The following is a 16,576-nucleotide window of genomic DNA, read 5'->3' as shown; positions in this document are numbered from 1 at the left end:
ATGGAGATGTGGCTAAAGCGCAGCAGCAATGCGGCTGAAAATACAGAGAAACTAGTGAAAAAGAAGGCGAAACCAGAGCTGACGAAGTACCGGAAGTAGGCACCCAAGGCACTGTGTTTTTTTTGCAGGGAGCAATCAGCCAATGCTAGCAAATCATTGCTATTAGTTGTTTAACTTTAATAAATCATACACTGATGGCACAGCACTGTACCTCTTTATTTTCTACCAAAAATGTTTTGCGCGTGTCAGGGGGTACTTGACAAAAAATTATTTTAAAGGGGGTACGTCACTGAAAAAAGTTTGAGAACCACTGGTGTAGAGTGTATGAGGGGTGAGGTGGATGGGACTCTACAATGTGCAGTGAATGGGGGGAACTAAAGTATGTTGTTCCCTGTGTTTGTTGCTTGCAGGTCATGGTGAGATGGTTCAAAGGATCTTGGATATCTTACTCTTTCTGTGGGCCATAGTTCTGGCTATGGTGGATGGCCTGACTAACTGGCTCAACCTGTTGACCAAACAGTACAGAGAAACTTCTACAGTTCTGTGTAATGAACGCTACTTCATCATACACAAGATACAGCAGGTAAACAGAATTTGGTCTCTCTCTCTCTCTCTCTCCCACTCACACACACACACACACACACACACACACACACACACACACACACACACACACACACACACACATACACACAGTGGTTTGCACAGCGATTCCTTTTAGTATATTATATTAACTTACAGTCAGATGAGCTTAGTGTTTGTATTAGAAACGGTCTCTAATAATTAAAAAAAAATCCATCCCCCACACACGTATTCGTGTGTCTGTCAGACTATCCATTTAATTTTGTCTTACCTCCTGCCCTGCTCCATCTGCTTTGTGCAATTGAAGGAGGCTTATTTAAAAAAAAAAAAAAAAGACTGGACCATATTTTTAGAAATAGATCAATGATATCGCTTGTGTATGACATGGTGCCTGCGTGGGTTCTCTCCAGGTACTCTGGCTTCCTCCCACATTCCAAAGACATGCAAATGGGGACTAGGCTAGTTGGATACTCTAAATTGACTGTAGGTGTGAGTGTGAATGGTTGTCTGTCTATATGTGTTGGCCCTGTGATGGACTGGCGACCTGTCCAGGGTGAACCCCGCCTGCTGGGATCCGCTCCAGCCCCCCTGCGACCCTTAACAGGATAAGCGGTAGAAAATGGATGAATGGATGGGAACCTTCTCTACATCCTTCTACAAGCTACTGCCAGTCCTTGTGGGATCATCAAGAATCTACCTTGATGTACAATAATTATTCATGTTATAGGAGTACACCACCCCCACACACACACACACTTTTCTCTCTCTCTCTCTCTCTCTCTCTCTCTCTCTCTCTCTCTCTCACTTGTGTGGGACTTTGATTTGCAGCATCAGACACCGGAGGACTCTGCAGGGGACCAGCTTTCTCAGGGCAGTGAGAATCTCACCCTGGAGACATGTCTGGGAGAGACTGATGCAGAAAACTCAACAACACACAGGTGAATATGTATGTCACCATGTGGTGTTGTGTGTATCTTTCATGAGGATGCAGCTTGAATTCTTCAATGCCCCATTTATGAACAATATTCCATTTTTCATCCCTGATTTTAATGAGTATTTGTACGCTAATCCCTCATTCAGCTGCCTGGAGGTGGACAGTGGGGGGTTGAAAGGCCGGTCTACCCCAAGACCAGGACTTGATAGCTCTGCAAATCTCTTGATAGAGGAGCCTTCACTCAGCTGCATGGAGTTGGTACCAGAACACTCCAAGCAGCATAGACATTCAAGAACCGCTAGTGAGCTGCTGGGAGACAGGTACATAATTTAAATGAATGGATGAAGGAATTAATGAATATTTACTGTGATTGGCTGGTTGTTGTGATGCTACTTTCTTGAGATACTACTGAAAGTTAATGTAATAAGGTAGTTATGACTACCAAGTACTTATATGATTATGTAGAGCTCATGTAATAAAAGAGTACTTGTGTAAAAACTTAGTAATGACTTCTGAGTATTTCTGTATTTATGTAGTAATGTCCTCTGAGTACTAATTTGATATTGTGGTAATAACTACAGAGTATTCATGTACTGAGTTAAGTTCATGGGTTGTTGCCTGGCATTGCAGTAATGGTGAATTTGACGACCATAGACCTGGACACAGTTCTAATAAATTCAGTTTCATGAATAAAAGCCCCCATTGTGTCTTTCTGCTTGTCTCTCTATAGGCAGTACTTCATTGAGGAGCTGGAAGACAGCAGAAAATTCTACAACAACCAGAACCGTGTGCTGAAGCTACTGTTTGCCTTGTACAGCCTGCTGGCGGCGAACTCTGAGATTGTTTGCTATTTCATCGTCGTGCTGAACAATGTGGTCAGCGCCTCTGTGATTTCGCTGGTGCTGCCAATAATGGTGTTCCTATGGGCCATGCTGGCTGTTCCCAGACCAACTAAGAGGTTTTGGATGACTGCCATAGTCTACACAGAGGTACACATACATGGTGGTGTGAAAAAGGGTTTGTCCCATCATCATTTCTTATTTTTTGCATGTTTGACACACTTAAATGTTTTAGATCATCAAAAAATTTAAATATTAGTCAAAGACAACACAAGTAAGCACAAAGTGCAGGTTTTTATTACAAAGGGAGAAAAAAATCCAAACCTACATGACCCTGTGTGAAAAAGTGATTGCCCCTCTGTTAAAACATAACTTAAATGTGGTTTATCACAGTTGAGATTCTCTAGCCACAACCAGATCTGATTACTGCCATGCCTGTTCTCAATCAAGGAATCACTTAAATAGGTCCTGCCCGACAAAGTGAAGTAGACCAAAAGATCCTCAAAAGCAAGACGTCATGCCAAGATCCAAAGAAATTCAGGAACAAATGAGAAAGAAAGTAACTGAGATCTGTCAGTCTGGAAAAGGTTATGAAGCCATTTCTAAAACTTTGGGACTCCAGCGGACCACAGTGAGAGCCATTATCCACAAATGGTGAAAACATGGAACAGTGGTGAACCTTCCCAGGTGTGGCTGGCCGGAACCATGAATTCTGCTGTCTAACAAAAAATCCTGAAGGAGAATGTCGGGGCATCTGTGCGTGACCTCAAGCTGAAGCGAACTTGGGTTCTGCAGCAGGACGATGATCCCAAACACACCAGCAAGTCCACCTCAGAATGGCTGAAGAAAAACAAAATGGAGACTTTGGAGTGGCCTCGTCAAAGTCCATATCTGAATCCTACTGAGATATTGTGGCGTGACCTTAAAAAGGCGGTTCATGCTCAAAACATCTAGGGTGTAGCCTGCCTCTTGCCAAATGTGGAGCACCTGGGATAGGCTCAAGCCCCCTTCCGCCCGCGATCCTTAGCGATCCTTAGCGATCCTTAACAGATAAGCAGTCTAGGAAATGGATGGATGGATGAATGGTCCCCAGTTAATGTGATAGCTGCATTCATTTGTTTTTAGGGACTGTTCAAGTCTACTTTTGAACCCACTTTTAACCCAAAAGCCCTAATTAAATATCAGGACTCCCAGAGCCACCAAAAAATAAATGGTAAAAAAAATGTACCAATAATAATAATATCACCTATAGATCAAATGATTGTGTGTTGTAATGTAAGTATGGGCATAGTGATATACCCTCAGTTACTACCAACTCTGCGTGCTAAGGAATTTTCTTTAATCAGTTACGTTTTTTATGGCGGTACGTATTTTTCAGGAGCTAGTTGAGACTGAAACTGGGTTGAAAGTCTTTAGTCTTTTATTGCATTTAAAAAGTCAATCTGTTCTTGAATCTGGACAAGAAGTCATTGAAAGAGATCACAGGGTATGTGGCTTTTCCAGCACTGAAAACAACAGCTTCAGCAGATAATGCATATCAACAGCTAGCCTAATGGTGGTGTGTACACTTTTCCTCTGTTCTGTTGGACTGCACTTCTCCACCTCTCCTCTCTCCAGGTAATGGTGGTGGTGAAATACCTTTTCCAGTTTGGATTCTTTCCCTGGAACAGTGTTTATGAGATGACTCTCAATGAAGACAAGCCTTTCTTCCCACCTCGCATCCTGGGCCTGGAGAAGACCGACAACTACATCAGATATGACCTCCTTCAGCTTTTGGCTCTCTTCTTCCACAGATCCCTGCTCATGGTGAGTCTCACTTCAAGCATTGTATCCTGCATTCACATGACAAATTTTCAGGTCACACTGATTTGAGCTACAGGACATGAAAAACCTGCAAATTGTTGACCAAGTTTTTAAACATTCCAGTCATTCAATATTTACTTTTCCAATAACACTTATGTGTGCTTGGAAAACATTTTTTTCATTGATTCTATCCTCTAGCCAGGACTGTGACATCGAAGAAACCGAAACCATTTGAGGATCAGATTAAATCGTGGTCCAGTTGTGATAGAGTAGATTAGATTAGATTAGATTAGATTAGATTAGATTAGATTAGATTAGGTTAGGGAATACATTTGTCCATGATTGTCCTCATGTTGAAAAAACGTGTGTGTTTTTGTTTTTTGCGTGTGTGTGTGCAGCGTTATGGCCTGTGGGACCATGAGGGGCCCCTGGAGGAGCAGAGTGGCTCATCAGAGATTTGTAAAGAAGATGAAGGCAGAAGAGGAGAGCAAGAAGAGGAGGGTGGAAGAGTTAATTCAACATCCACCCTGGAAATCCTAGAAATGACTGAACTGGGCCAACTTGAAAAGGTCAGTGTAAATACTTGATATAATGTGTTCATCTCATTTATACATTACTTTTAACATCAGTTGGGCATTGATCAAAGGGATATCAGTCTCATTCTTAAACTGCTGTGCTTTCCTACTTTTAAATCAATGCAGGAAAATGTGGACAATATTGGTGCAAGTACCAGCTTTGCAGCTACCATCCCACAATCACCTACAGTTGAACCAGCACAGCAAACTGAGTCTGAAACAACAAACATGTTTAATCATACCAGCAGCCTGGGAGCGGATAAGATGAAGGGAAATGATGAGCAGGTTGTGGGAGAGGTCCCAAAGAAAAACAGCACTCTCCGTTTCCGTAAGAAGCCCAAACACAGCAAAGGTATGTGCCTTCATGTGACTGTCATGGTAGAGGTGCTGGCTGGAGATAGAAGTGTAACCACATTTATAAAGCAGGTAGTGAAAATCTGATTGGATAGCCGTGATATAATGGACATATGTTACAGATGTTATTAACCTGTTTACATTTGTATTTTCTCATATCTCTCTGCATCAGCACAGAGTTACTTGGTTTGGACCTGAGTGATGATACAAAAATACTACTTTATTGTTTTGGTTGACCTAGTTTTATGCCACATATCTAGGCAGTGAGCTATGGTGATTTATATGACAGCTAAGAACATTCTTAGCTGTAATATAATGACAATATATATACCACAGTCACTCATATTGTGCCAGTGATATATTGCCTGAATATACTGTATATACTGTAACAACAACCAGCTGTGATATTGGAGTATAACCAGATTTTTCATGCCACTTGCTGGTGTGCTGGGTCCATTTATGAGCAGTGATTGTCACCGGCATCAAAATGCTTTCAGTCCTGCTGCTGCTTCCTAAGATGTGCACAAAGCAATTACTGGACTGGATTCCTGTGTACAAGGAGACTAAGCTCTGCAGTTTTAGAAATGTTCATAAGCAGAGCGTTGGTTAGTTGTGCCCCTGTTCATGGCAGCTCTTATTCTGATGCATAGGGATGCAGCATTAAGGGAAAAAGGTAAACCACTGCCCCTCTCTGCCTGGTGTGTTTTCCGGGTTACTGATATGAATGCAATAAGACAGTGTAAACAAATACAAATTTCTACAATTTATAAGTTGATATACTTTAAATTTCTGACTGTGTCCTAAATTTGAATGCACCTTTGTTTTAGGTTGGTTCAATTCTTGTCAGTTGCTATCCCTGTTGTAGAACCTGTTGCTTAAAATATCTGAAGTGATAAAAACTCCTGTCGACCAACGCCCATATACAGACCTGCATTTCTGACCTGTTCTCAATAAGTTTAAGAAGGAATTACATGTCTGGGATATTTTATTTACAGACATGCAGGAATCCCACAGATGAAGCCATCAGCGTGTAATCTTTAATCAATACTAGTGTTGTGATTGAAGACTTGGCTAAACATTCACCTTGACTGCAGTACATTTAATTAATCTTTTAAATCTCTATGATATTTCAAATGTGAAAGACAGACAAAAAATTTTTACATTCCCAATTTTCATTGGTGCAAATACTGTTGAATCTCTTCTTTCAGTCAAGTCCACAGATGAGACCATAGATTCCAGTATGGAACCAGGGAAAAAGAAGCTGGTGGGCAAGAGGAGAGAAGCTGTCAGTCAGAGGCTCCTGGCTGTGGGACACAAGATTAAGCAAGTCTTCGTCTCTTGGTTAGTTGGCCAGAGTTTCTTTGCTCACTCAAACAAACAGAAAAAACAAAACTGTTTGTGTGTACTACTTTTTAAAATGTACTGTGGTAAATTCTGAGATGGTTTTGTATTATATTTTAAAGTGAACACAGATGTTTCAGAGAATGGTCATGAATGTATGTTTCAAATTCATTGAGATGTATTCTTAAAATTGTGCAAGAATGTGTATAGAAACTGTATAAATGTACATTATAACTAGGCTGAGATTCAAAAAAGTTTGCATTAAAAAATTTCCCTTCCCTGTTACATAATTCAAAGGATGCCTTGCTACTTCAGCCATCATTCTGACTGGTGCAGTGGTGGAGTGCAGTAATGTAATGGGTGTAATGCCATAATTCAATGCAGTAGTGCAATGCAGTGTTGTAATGCTGTGATGTAATGTGGTAGACTTATGTAATAGTGAAATGCTTTGGTGGAGTGCAGTAGTTCGGTGTTGTAATTTAATTCAATAGTGTCCAGTGCAGTGGAGTAGTGTAGTGCAGCAGTGTAATGCAGTGGTATAATGCAGAAGGGTAGTGCAGGGGTAAACTGAAGTACTTTAGCCCAATGGCATCATGCAGTGGTGTAATGTAGTGCTGTAGTGTAGTCAATAGTGACATGTGAAGTTGTGTAATGCAGTAGTGTAGTACAGTAATCTCGTGCATTATTGTAGAGCACTGGTGTGGTGTAATGCTGGAATGAAATGCTATAGTGTAGTGCAATAATGTCATGAAGGCAGGTAGAGCAGTGATTTAATATAGTGGCAGCCATGATGTAGTGAAATAGTGTGTGTAATCCCTATCATGATATTTTCATCTGCAGTGTTCAGAGTGTTTACAGACCTGCTCAGGGCTTCATCAGGGATATTCTTCATGCTGATTACCGGGCTGCCACCGACGTGTATGCACTCATGTTCCTGACTGATGTCATCGACTTCATCATCATTGTCTTCGGCTTCTGGGCTTTTGGGGTGAGTGAGGGATGGAACCTGTGTAATTATTTACCTACTACTATTATTTTTCAGTAATTTATATCCACAAAAACATAAACAACTGAGGGGTCATGAAATGGGGCAGACCCATACCAAAGTGGAAGAGAAGCCCAGGGCTTCATGGGAGATCTCCCGGCAGTCTAAGACTATAGCAGCATATCTGAGGGCCAGCCTAAGCAGCCTTAACTATAAGCCTGATTAAAAAGGAAGGTTTTAAATCTACTCTTAAATGTAGAGAGGGTGTCTGTGTCTTGTATCGAAACTGGGAGACAGTTCCACAGGAGGGGAGCCTGATAGTTGAAGGCTTTGGCTCCCATTTTACTTTTAGAAACTCTAGGGACCACCAGTAACCCTGCATCCTGGGAGCAAAGGGTTCTAGCTGGATAACAGGGGACTATGAGCTCTGTCAGAAGGTGCCTGATTGTTGAGGGCTTTGTGTGTTAGAAGACGAATTTTGAGTTCTATTCAGAATTTAACAGGGAGTCAATGCAGAGAAGCCATTACAGGACATACATGGTCTCTTCTACTAGTTCTTACAGGACAGCAGCATTTTGGACCAGCTGGAGAGTTTTTAGGGTCTTACTGGTGCAGCCTGATAGGAGAGAAATGCAGTAATCCATCCTGGAAGTGACAAAAGTATGGACAAGTTTTTCTTTATCTTTTTGAGACAGGATGTGTCTGATCTTAGCTATGTTACGTAAATGAAAGATTCACTTCATGTGGGAATTAAAGGGTAGATCCTGATCAAAAATAAGTCCCAGGTTCCTTTATAGTAGTGCAGGATACCAGGATGATGCCATCCAGGGTATCTACAGTATCTCATTAGATGAGGTGTTTCTATGGTGTTTTGGGCCCAGCACAATAACTTCAGCTTTGTCAGTTTTGTAAAAAAAAAAAAAAAAAGTGGGTCGTCCATGTTTTTATATCTTTTGAGAGGCCTCAAGTTTAGTCAGCTAATGGGTTTCATGCATTGATAAGTACAGCTGCATATTGAATGAATAATGGTGAATTTAATCAAGTGTTTCCTTATTATATGACCTAATGGAAGCAGGTGTAGTGTGAAAAGTACTGGTCCAAGCACAGACCCTTGTGGAACACCATAACATACTGTTATATATACTACTCTGATCTCAGAGGAATAATCATTTTAAAAAGTACAAACTGAGATCGACCTAGTAAATATGACCTGAACCAGTTTAGTGTGGTTCCTTTAATGCCAATGACATGTTTCAGTCTTTTTAATAGGATATGAAACCAGTCGGAGGTCTATTATAACTTCGACCAGTATGGTTTCTGTGCTATGATGAACCCTGAAACATGACTGGAAATCCTCTAATAAGCTGTTGCTTTGAAGAAAGTCACAAAGCTGTTTAGAAAATGTTTTCTCAAGAATTTTGGAGAGAAACAGAAGATTTGATATTGGTTGATATAGTTGGCCAAAATTTTTGGATCCAGAATTAGTTTTTCTAAGAAAGAGTTTAATTACTGCTACTTTCAAGGACTGTGGAGCGTAACCACATCACAGCGACACACTGATCACATCTCAGAGAGAGGTGCTGTCTTTAATAAGGTGAGTAGGGATGGGGTCTTGGAGACAGGTAGATGATTTAGAGGAGGAAATTGTACTAAGTAAGAATGTCAATGTGAGAAAAGCTTTCCAGGTATATGTCTGGACCTACAGATGACATGGAGACAGCTGATGGCAGGGGGAGAAGAATGTTATCTCTAATAAGTAGAATTTGATCCTTTTAAAAGTTAATGAAGTCATTGCTATTCAGGAAAACAAGAATACTCAATAGAGCTGTGGCGCTCTGTCAGTGTGGCTACAGTCCTGAAGACAAACCTTGGGTTATTCTTGTTTTCCTCTATAAATGCTGAATAATGGGCTGCTCAAGATTTACGAAGGGCTTTCCATAGGTTTTAAGGCAATCCTGCCAGATTGCATGTGACTTCTCCAGTTTGAAGCAGTGCCATTTCCTCTCCAGGTTGACAACAGGGTTCTCTGTTATAACAGGACATGACACTGAATTAAGCACCAGAGGGATCGCTTCCTATGGTGTGATTAGATGAACATCTGGAAGCTACAGTTTTCTTAGTGGTGTGGTCGAGTCGGACAAATTCAAAAGTGATTAATACAGCAGGCATAATACAACAGCGTAATATAATGGCCTGATACAGCTGTGGCTGTGGAGGAACACAGAGGTCATTCAGCTGAGGAGTGTAGTCCCCAAAGAAAATGTCTGCCCATTGGGAATGCAGATCACCATAACTTTTTAAAAGTGTAGCAGATAGTAAAGGAGCATATTGGTTTATTTGGGTGAACCAAGACACCTTTTTGTTGTTACTCATGCCACAGTAGCATCTTCCTATGCTTCTGCTCACGCTGATTCTTCAGACAGATGACAAACTGACGATTATCTACACTAGGTGAGACACTGACTGGGCATTAGTGTCTCATCCAACCCCACATCAAAAAACCAAACTATCCCTTTAACACAGATTCTGTCCTGTGTCTGTCTCCCTCAGAAACATAGTGCAGCAGCAGATATCGCCTCCACACTTTCAGAAGACCAGGTTCCTGAGGCATTCCTGGTTATGCTTCTCATCCAGTTCAGCACCATGATCATTGATAGAGCCTTGTACCTGCGGAAAGCTGTCTTGGGAAAACTCATTTTCCAGGTTGAATTTTATATTGTCTAATTATGAATGCATCTATTCTGGTAGATCCATGTTTGTTCCATTGAATAAGCAAGCAGGTGGAGGACTGTGCCTCTTTTTCTTTCACCTCCATTTCATTTGTGACCGAATGATGAACTAATGGTGTATGCCCTATTCTCCCTCTGATGGCCCCTCTCTCCAGGTACTTCTTGTTTTTGGGATCCACCTGTGGATGTTCTTCATTCTGCCTGCTGTCACCGAAAGGTGAGCCAAATGAGATCATTTATTTATTTAATTTATCATTTCAGTGTTCTCAGTGAATCCATCACCAATGGATACATGACGGACACAGACATTGACTTGAAGCGAAAATATTTAAGGGAGTTTTCACCACTCTGATGATGTGATGCCACTTGTTTCTTTAGAAAATGCTGCAAATGAGCTTTGATCAGTTTGATCTCCCTTTTCTCTTTGTGTTTAGGATGTTTAACCAGAACTTTGTGGCCCAGCTGTGGTACTTTGTCAAGTGTATTTACTTTGGCCTGTCAGCATATCAGATCCGCTGTGGTTACCCCACTCGAATTCTCGGCAACTTCCTGACCAAAAAGTACAACCACCTCAACCTGTTTCTCTTCCAAGGGTATGGACACAAACCCAGGACTTAGTTTAAAATCAAAGATGTTTCAGTTTGCATTTGGTTTGTTTATATTCCTTTAGTCTTCTTGCAAACATAAGATCCTGTGTGTGTGTGTGTGTGTGTGTGTGTGTGTGTGTGTGTGTGTGTGTGTGTGTGTGTGTGTGTGTGTGTGTGTGTGTGTGTAGGTTCCGCCTTGTGCCTTTCCTAGTTGAGCTACGAGCAGTGATGGACTGGGTTTGGACAGACACTACTCTGTCTCTGTCCAACTGGATGTGTGTGGAGGACATTTATGCAAACATCTTTATCATCAAATGTAGCCGTGAGACCGAGAAGGTATGAACTGTATCAGTGTGTTGATGTAACAGCAGGCTACATTAACTCTTCTAGGTCAGTTAAAAGGCTACAACAGCTGCAGTATGATGGTCACATTGACACACGTGATATACTGTATATATTGACTGACGACTTTTTCAAATTCAGTGTTTACATGGCTTTTTCAGTATGTAAAAATTGTAAATATAACTTTTTTCGCACAGTACATAGATAAATATCGGTCAGCCTGATCGGTTTTAAATTATAGTGGTATATCTGATATGATTTACAAAACAATCCAGTATCCAGTCTAATGTATCCCTACTTTTCAGTGTTTTTAAATAAAAAAATTGAATTACACCAAAACATTACCAACATTAAAATTCATCCTGTCGGTGTTCTCAATAAAACAATCATAAAGTATTTGTGATAATGGGCCTGATTATTGAGACTTATTTTGGCTGCAATTTAGTTTTATAGGCAGGAAGCAGAGCCTGCCACCTACAACAGTGCTGTTGATGTCTATTATTTACCCCTTTTTAACAGTCACTTACCCAGGCATGTTAATCGTCAAACAAATACCTCAAACATGGCTGTTGTATACTACAATTACATGTAACTGGTTATGATACATATTACTGATAAATCTGCAGTGAGTTAGCCCTGCTGATATATTGGCTTTGCAAATTAGATTTAGCTAAAAAAAATGTTTTCACTTCACCTTTCATCATTGTTTTTAATGATTCACTTGATTTCAGTTTGGTGGATTCACTCATCTAGTGAGACAGTTTAACATTTGTATGCATCACTACATGGCAGTAGTAGAAAGCTGCACTGTTATCTGAAATAGAGTTCTCAACGGGCCTGAAAATTACAACCCGACCCAACGCGGCCCGCAGGTTTTAAAGCCCAAACCCTACCCAGCCTGACACATCAACATGAATTACTGTATCTATTTTCTCCTCCAGGGCCAGGCTAAGGGCATGCATGCAGCAGTGTCAGGTCTGCCCTCGCTCCTCTCCATGATGCATGTTGCAGGCAACAGCCAGCCAGAGACTTTCTTTACCAGTGTTTTTTTGTTGTTGTTGTTGTTGTTGTTGAAAAAAAGGCAACCTGACGTCTAATCCGACCTGACCCACTTGCATAATTTTTTGACCCGAACCTGGCTCAAACCGACGGGTCCTGTTGGGTTTGTCTGGCCAGCCCAACCTGTTGAGAGCTCAAATCTGAAATACTGCTAAATGGATTGAAACTGTCAATCACTTGTATGCTTATATCTTATTTACATGAAAAAGACCATTATATTTTGCACAAGAAATGAATGAAATCAAATCTATCATGAAAAAGAAATTCTGTCTAAAAACTGATATTTTCTGCCCTCAGAAATACCCGCAGCCTAAAGGGCAAAAGAAAAAGAAGATAGTGAAATATGGAATGGGTGGACTCATCATCTTCTTCTTAATCTGCATCATATGGTTTCCCCTTCTCTTCATTTCATTGGTCAGATCAGTGGTGGGTGTCGTAAACCACCCCATTGATGTCACGGTGACTGTCAAGCTGGGAGGATATGAGGTAACCAACCAACAAAAAACTCAGGTTTTAAATGCCTTCTTATCTACAGAACAGCTATTTATTGTTTTTTGACACGAAAACTTGCTAAATGGCTTCCTGGTGATTTAAATTTTACGAACAGCTCACATTCATTTCCTTGGGCATCATGTTTGTCTGACTGGGCTATTGGAGACCATACAGCCAAGATGTCCCGTGGACATGCTTGCTAACCTTCATACTTCAAAACTGGAGAGGATTGCTGTGGGGTTGAACTTTTAAAGAGTGGAAATAACATAAAAATTGTATAGTTCAGTTTATTTTCCCTTTATGAATTGCTTATTTTCTCCCACGAGTGCTGCTTGGTAATATGTAAGTGTGGAAATACATCCCTCACTGCCTGGTTAGTTTAATTGGCATATACAACATCTCGCCTAGCAAGTATATAATACTTGCCCTTTCATGGGTCGACTTGACCCTTGTTCTCAATGGAAAAATCGACCATACAAACTTTGCAAAAGAAAACCCCATTCCTTTTTTTTTCCTTTGCACTCTCCGTGTTTTTATTGTGTGCGTGAAACCATTGCAATAGCTGTTTTATTGTTGGGTTGTAAGCGGTAGCTTGGTCACCTAAATTGTGATCAGGGTGGAAACATTCCCATAAACTGGTTGTCATAGCAAAAAAAAAACTCTTGGAGGAAACAAGGAGATTGCAATGAAAATTGTGACTGTCCTTTGAAAATCGAAAGGTTTGACAAGTATGACACATGGATGTGTGTAAGACTTGTATGACAATGAGTGTGTTTTTCTGTGTAGCCCCTGTTCACCATGAGTGTGCAACAGCAGTCAATTCAGTCCTTCACAGAGGCCGAATATGATGACATCACCAAAAAGTTTGGAGACAATGCGGTGCGTATTGAACTTTGTTGCCTCTCTGTGTATTATGTGCTAATATCTGTCCTGCTGATTGGCATCATTAGGGACAACAGAATGGTTCCCAATATTGAAAATCAGAGATTTAAACAAGTGTTAATTGATTCATCATGGACAATACTTTGTGTGTGACTGTGTAGGTGGCCATGCAGTTCATCACACTCTATGGTTATGAGGACATTGTGACAGCCATGATCGAAGGCAGCTCTGGATCAGTGTGGAGGATAAGCCCCCCCAGCAGACAGGAAGTCATTAAAGAACTTCTTGGGAGTCCTGTTGACCTAACATTACGTTTGGCTTGGAACTTCCAAAGGTAACCTCTCTGCACTCTTTATTATATACAGTATGCTTCAGTAGAAGTTTAATGCATGATACAGTATAAATAAACATGGCTGGCTTCTAACAGGGACCTGGGGAAGGGCGGGACTGTGGAACACACGTTTGACAAGCACTCGATTGACTTGGAACCTGGGAACCCGGTCAGAGCAGATTTGGCTTCACTTCTGGTTGGCAATCGCACCAAGCCTGTGTAGGTTTACTCTCTGAAAAAAGTTTCAGTGAATGCAACTGCTTGGTTTGTTTCAATTAACTTAACTGAGACGTACTGACTTTTTGCAGGCATGTTCCTAATATGTTCCCTAACTACATCCGTGCCCCAAATGGAGCTGAAGCCAAACCAGTCAGTCAGCTATATAAAGGTCAGTGTTAACTGATGTAAGAATTATGTTGAATTTCATTGAAAATTGTTTCTTAAAGTAGGATTATTTGGAGGATCTTTTTATATTATACAAATGAATGTAGCAACATTATATAAAGGAAACAGGGAATCAGGTGCTCTGAACAAAATAAAATTCCTGTGACCAACTTGATGTTGCAGAGAACGATGAATTTTGTTTTAACAGGTCTACAAGTGATTTTTTTTTTTGGCCATACATATCTTTCACATCAAAAAGGGTTGGCATTAGTCTCTCGTGATTGCAGGTGTCTTTTTGGCGTGACATGAATTCAATCAGTTAAACTGTGATGACATTCCCTTCAACAAAGCACTTACCCTTTTGTAGATATTCTGATAACATCACTCGTTTTTCAAGCTGGAATGAATAGCAAACAACTTGTTTGTCACTGGAAAGTTTAAAACACATTTTTGAAGCTAACTTTTTCACAATGTAAACCTTGTCCTGTCACTGACTACATGCAGCCTTGCTTGTCCTTTTACGATAGAAGAAACAACATCACAACAAAAAATGGAGCTCAGGATTTGTCTGGAGGCTGTTGTTTGAGTGTTGGTCTGTTTTGACACAGCCAATTTATTGTCCCTAGGTAATGAGGACGGCTACCTGAATATAACTTTGTCACTGATGAGTGACCGGTCACTGAATGTCAGTGGAAACCAGGAGTGGTGGGACATCGCCATCGCTGACTGTGCCCCTGCCTCATGTGGAGTTCTACCCATGGTCATATTCAATGACAAAGTCAGTCCTCCCAGCTTGGGCTTCCTGGCTGGATATGGGTGAGGAACTCACACTCAGATATAAAATGTATATAACACACACATACAAAGTATAATGAAATAACTGTAGTCAAATACAAAGGAGCAATATTGGGGTGGTCAAATCTGAAGAAACATATAAAGAAGTGACAAAAATCCATACATGGTTTAAGAAACAATTTAAAGAACGTAAAAGATGAAGTGAGTCCAGCACTGGTAACTCTAGGTTGGTAATAGCTCCACGATTGAAACCCAGGTCTGTAATTAGTCAACGACCAATGATATTTGGACACAAGGTTATTTGACACTGTGAAAGTGGACAGGAAAATCAAACAGGACTTAACAAGGATTGGTGACATGCCAGAGCTGTGGTGTCACATAAATGCTGTTTATGTACCCTTTTGAATAATGAAGCTTATTTTGGTTTGTTCCCACTGGAAAATGGGAATTGGTTTCAGCTGTTCTAGTCTCACATCAGGGAGGCTGAATCAAACTTTTTCACATTGCCTTGAGAGAGCTTTGGCAGTCATTCATAATTCACCCTCTTTTTCTCACTTCCATAGTATTCCAACAGACAGAACATAATTTTCTTAAGTTTGAAAAACCATGATGAGACAATATTCTTCACTTTCTCCTCAGAGTAATGGTTTGTAGGTCTATGTTGACATAATTGAACAGTAAGTGCAGCTTGGTGTTAAAATGGCTAGTAGAATTAGTAAAATCTAGTGTGGCTTTCCTTGTGACCTCAGTGGGCTATAGCTCTGGAAATGGGTTCATAGGAGACTGTCCTAAAATAAAATAATAAGGTTCTTCTGGAATCTCACTGTGTCCAACTTCCATCCAGTGCAGTATATACTCAATATTCTACTAGTTTAATAAATGGAAGTATGTGTCATATTAAAGTACTGCGCCTACATATTCAATGTGTCCTGCACACTGCCTAAAGTGCCATTACCAGCAGTCTGGCCTAGTTGCAGCACATTTCCAAGAATAAATGTATAAAAATACCAAAACTGAATAAAGTTTTATATCAAGTTTAAGCCTGGCTCAGAAGTAGTCTAAACGTATTTTATGACTTATGAGTATGTCCAGTTGAAACATCATATAACTCCTGGTGTCGATAATAAACAATAGTCCGTAGTTTTTACAATTCTCTTCATTGTTTATTGGCTTTACAATTACATAGGATTACACCATTCTCTTTTACTGTGTGACATTTTTTTTCTGGCTACTAGATAATGACTTTTGACTAAAAATGACTAAATTGTATTAAAAATTCCCAAAAAAATTTAAAACTTTATTTTGATTGTGATCACCAAATCTAAGACTAACCAGTTGACAAGCCCCTCAGGCTTTTTTGCCCCCCTTGGGTATTCAGTTATTATTACATTTCTATTATTTCTTTCTTTTTTGTCCTTTTACAATAATTGAAAAAAGTGCCGTGCTCAGCACATAGTTATGATGTCACCACCTGAGAGGGAAGAGAACCAGGCCCTTTGATGGTTTGAAAAGTGTAACCATGCCAGCCATTGATGTAAAGTGATGTGACCAAACCATGCACT

General features: G+C 40.4%; 1 protein-coding gene across 5 annotated transcripts in view; it reads left to right on the top strand.

Annotated features, from left to right (window-relative positions):
• Positions 1-16,576, top strand: part of piezo1 (piezo type mechanosensitive ion channel component 1 (Er blood group)) — a 74,775-nt gene that overhangs the window by 57,149 nt on the left and 1,050 nt on the right. For 4 of the 5 annotated variants that reach the window (XM_086179953.1, XM_086179952.1, XM_086179951.1 and 1 more), the window contains 19 exons: positions 411-583; positions 1,411-1,520; positions 1,663-1,836; positions 2,247-2,505; positions 3,973-4,161; positions 4,557-4,727; positions 4,860-5,085; positions 6,296-6,428; positions 7,269-7,416; positions 9,964-10,116; positions 10,298-10,359; positions 10,577-10,735; positions 10,918-11,065; positions 12,428-12,616; positions 13,409-13,501; positions 13,666-13,838; positions 13,932-14,054; positions 14,144-14,223; positions 14,846-15,035. In XM_086179953.1, the coding sequence (XP_086036079.1) occupies positions 411-583; positions 1,411-1,520; positions 1,663-1,836; positions 2,247-2,505; positions 3,973-4,161; positions 4,557-4,727; positions 4,860-5,085; positions 6,296-6,428; positions 7,269-7,416; positions 9,964-10,116; positions 10,298-10,359; positions 10,577-10,735; positions 10,918-11,065; positions 12,428-12,616; positions 13,409-13,501; positions 13,666-13,838; positions 13,932-14,054; positions 14,144-14,223; positions 14,846-15,035 (2,953 nt within the window). Of the gene's footprint in view, positions 1-410; positions 584-1,410; positions 1,521-1,662; positions 1,837-2,246; positions 2,506-3,972; positions 4,162-4,556; positions 4,728-4,859; positions 5,086-6,295; positions 6,429-7,268; positions 7,417-9,963; positions 10,117-10,297; positions 10,360-10,576; positions 10,736-10,917; positions 11,066-12,427; positions 12,617-13,408; positions 13,502-13,665; positions 13,839-13,931; positions 14,055-14,143; positions 14,224-14,845; positions 15,036-16,576 lie in introns of those variants that run through there. The other variant, XR_015109368.1, reaches the window with a different exon arrangement.

Source organism: Aulostomus chinensis, chromosome 16 (genome assembly GCF_037954235.1).
Source record: "Aulostomus chinensis isolate RoL2024-O1b breed Wild chromosome 16, RoL_Achi_v1.0, whole genome shotgun sequence".
Classification (NCBI taxonomy): domain Eukaryota; kingdom Metazoa; phylum Chordata; class Actinopteri; order Syngnathiformes; family Aulostomidae; genus Aulostomus; species Aulostomus chinensis.
Note: the sequence above shows the minus strand (reverse complement) of the source record. Positions and strands in the feature narration are given on the sequence as shown.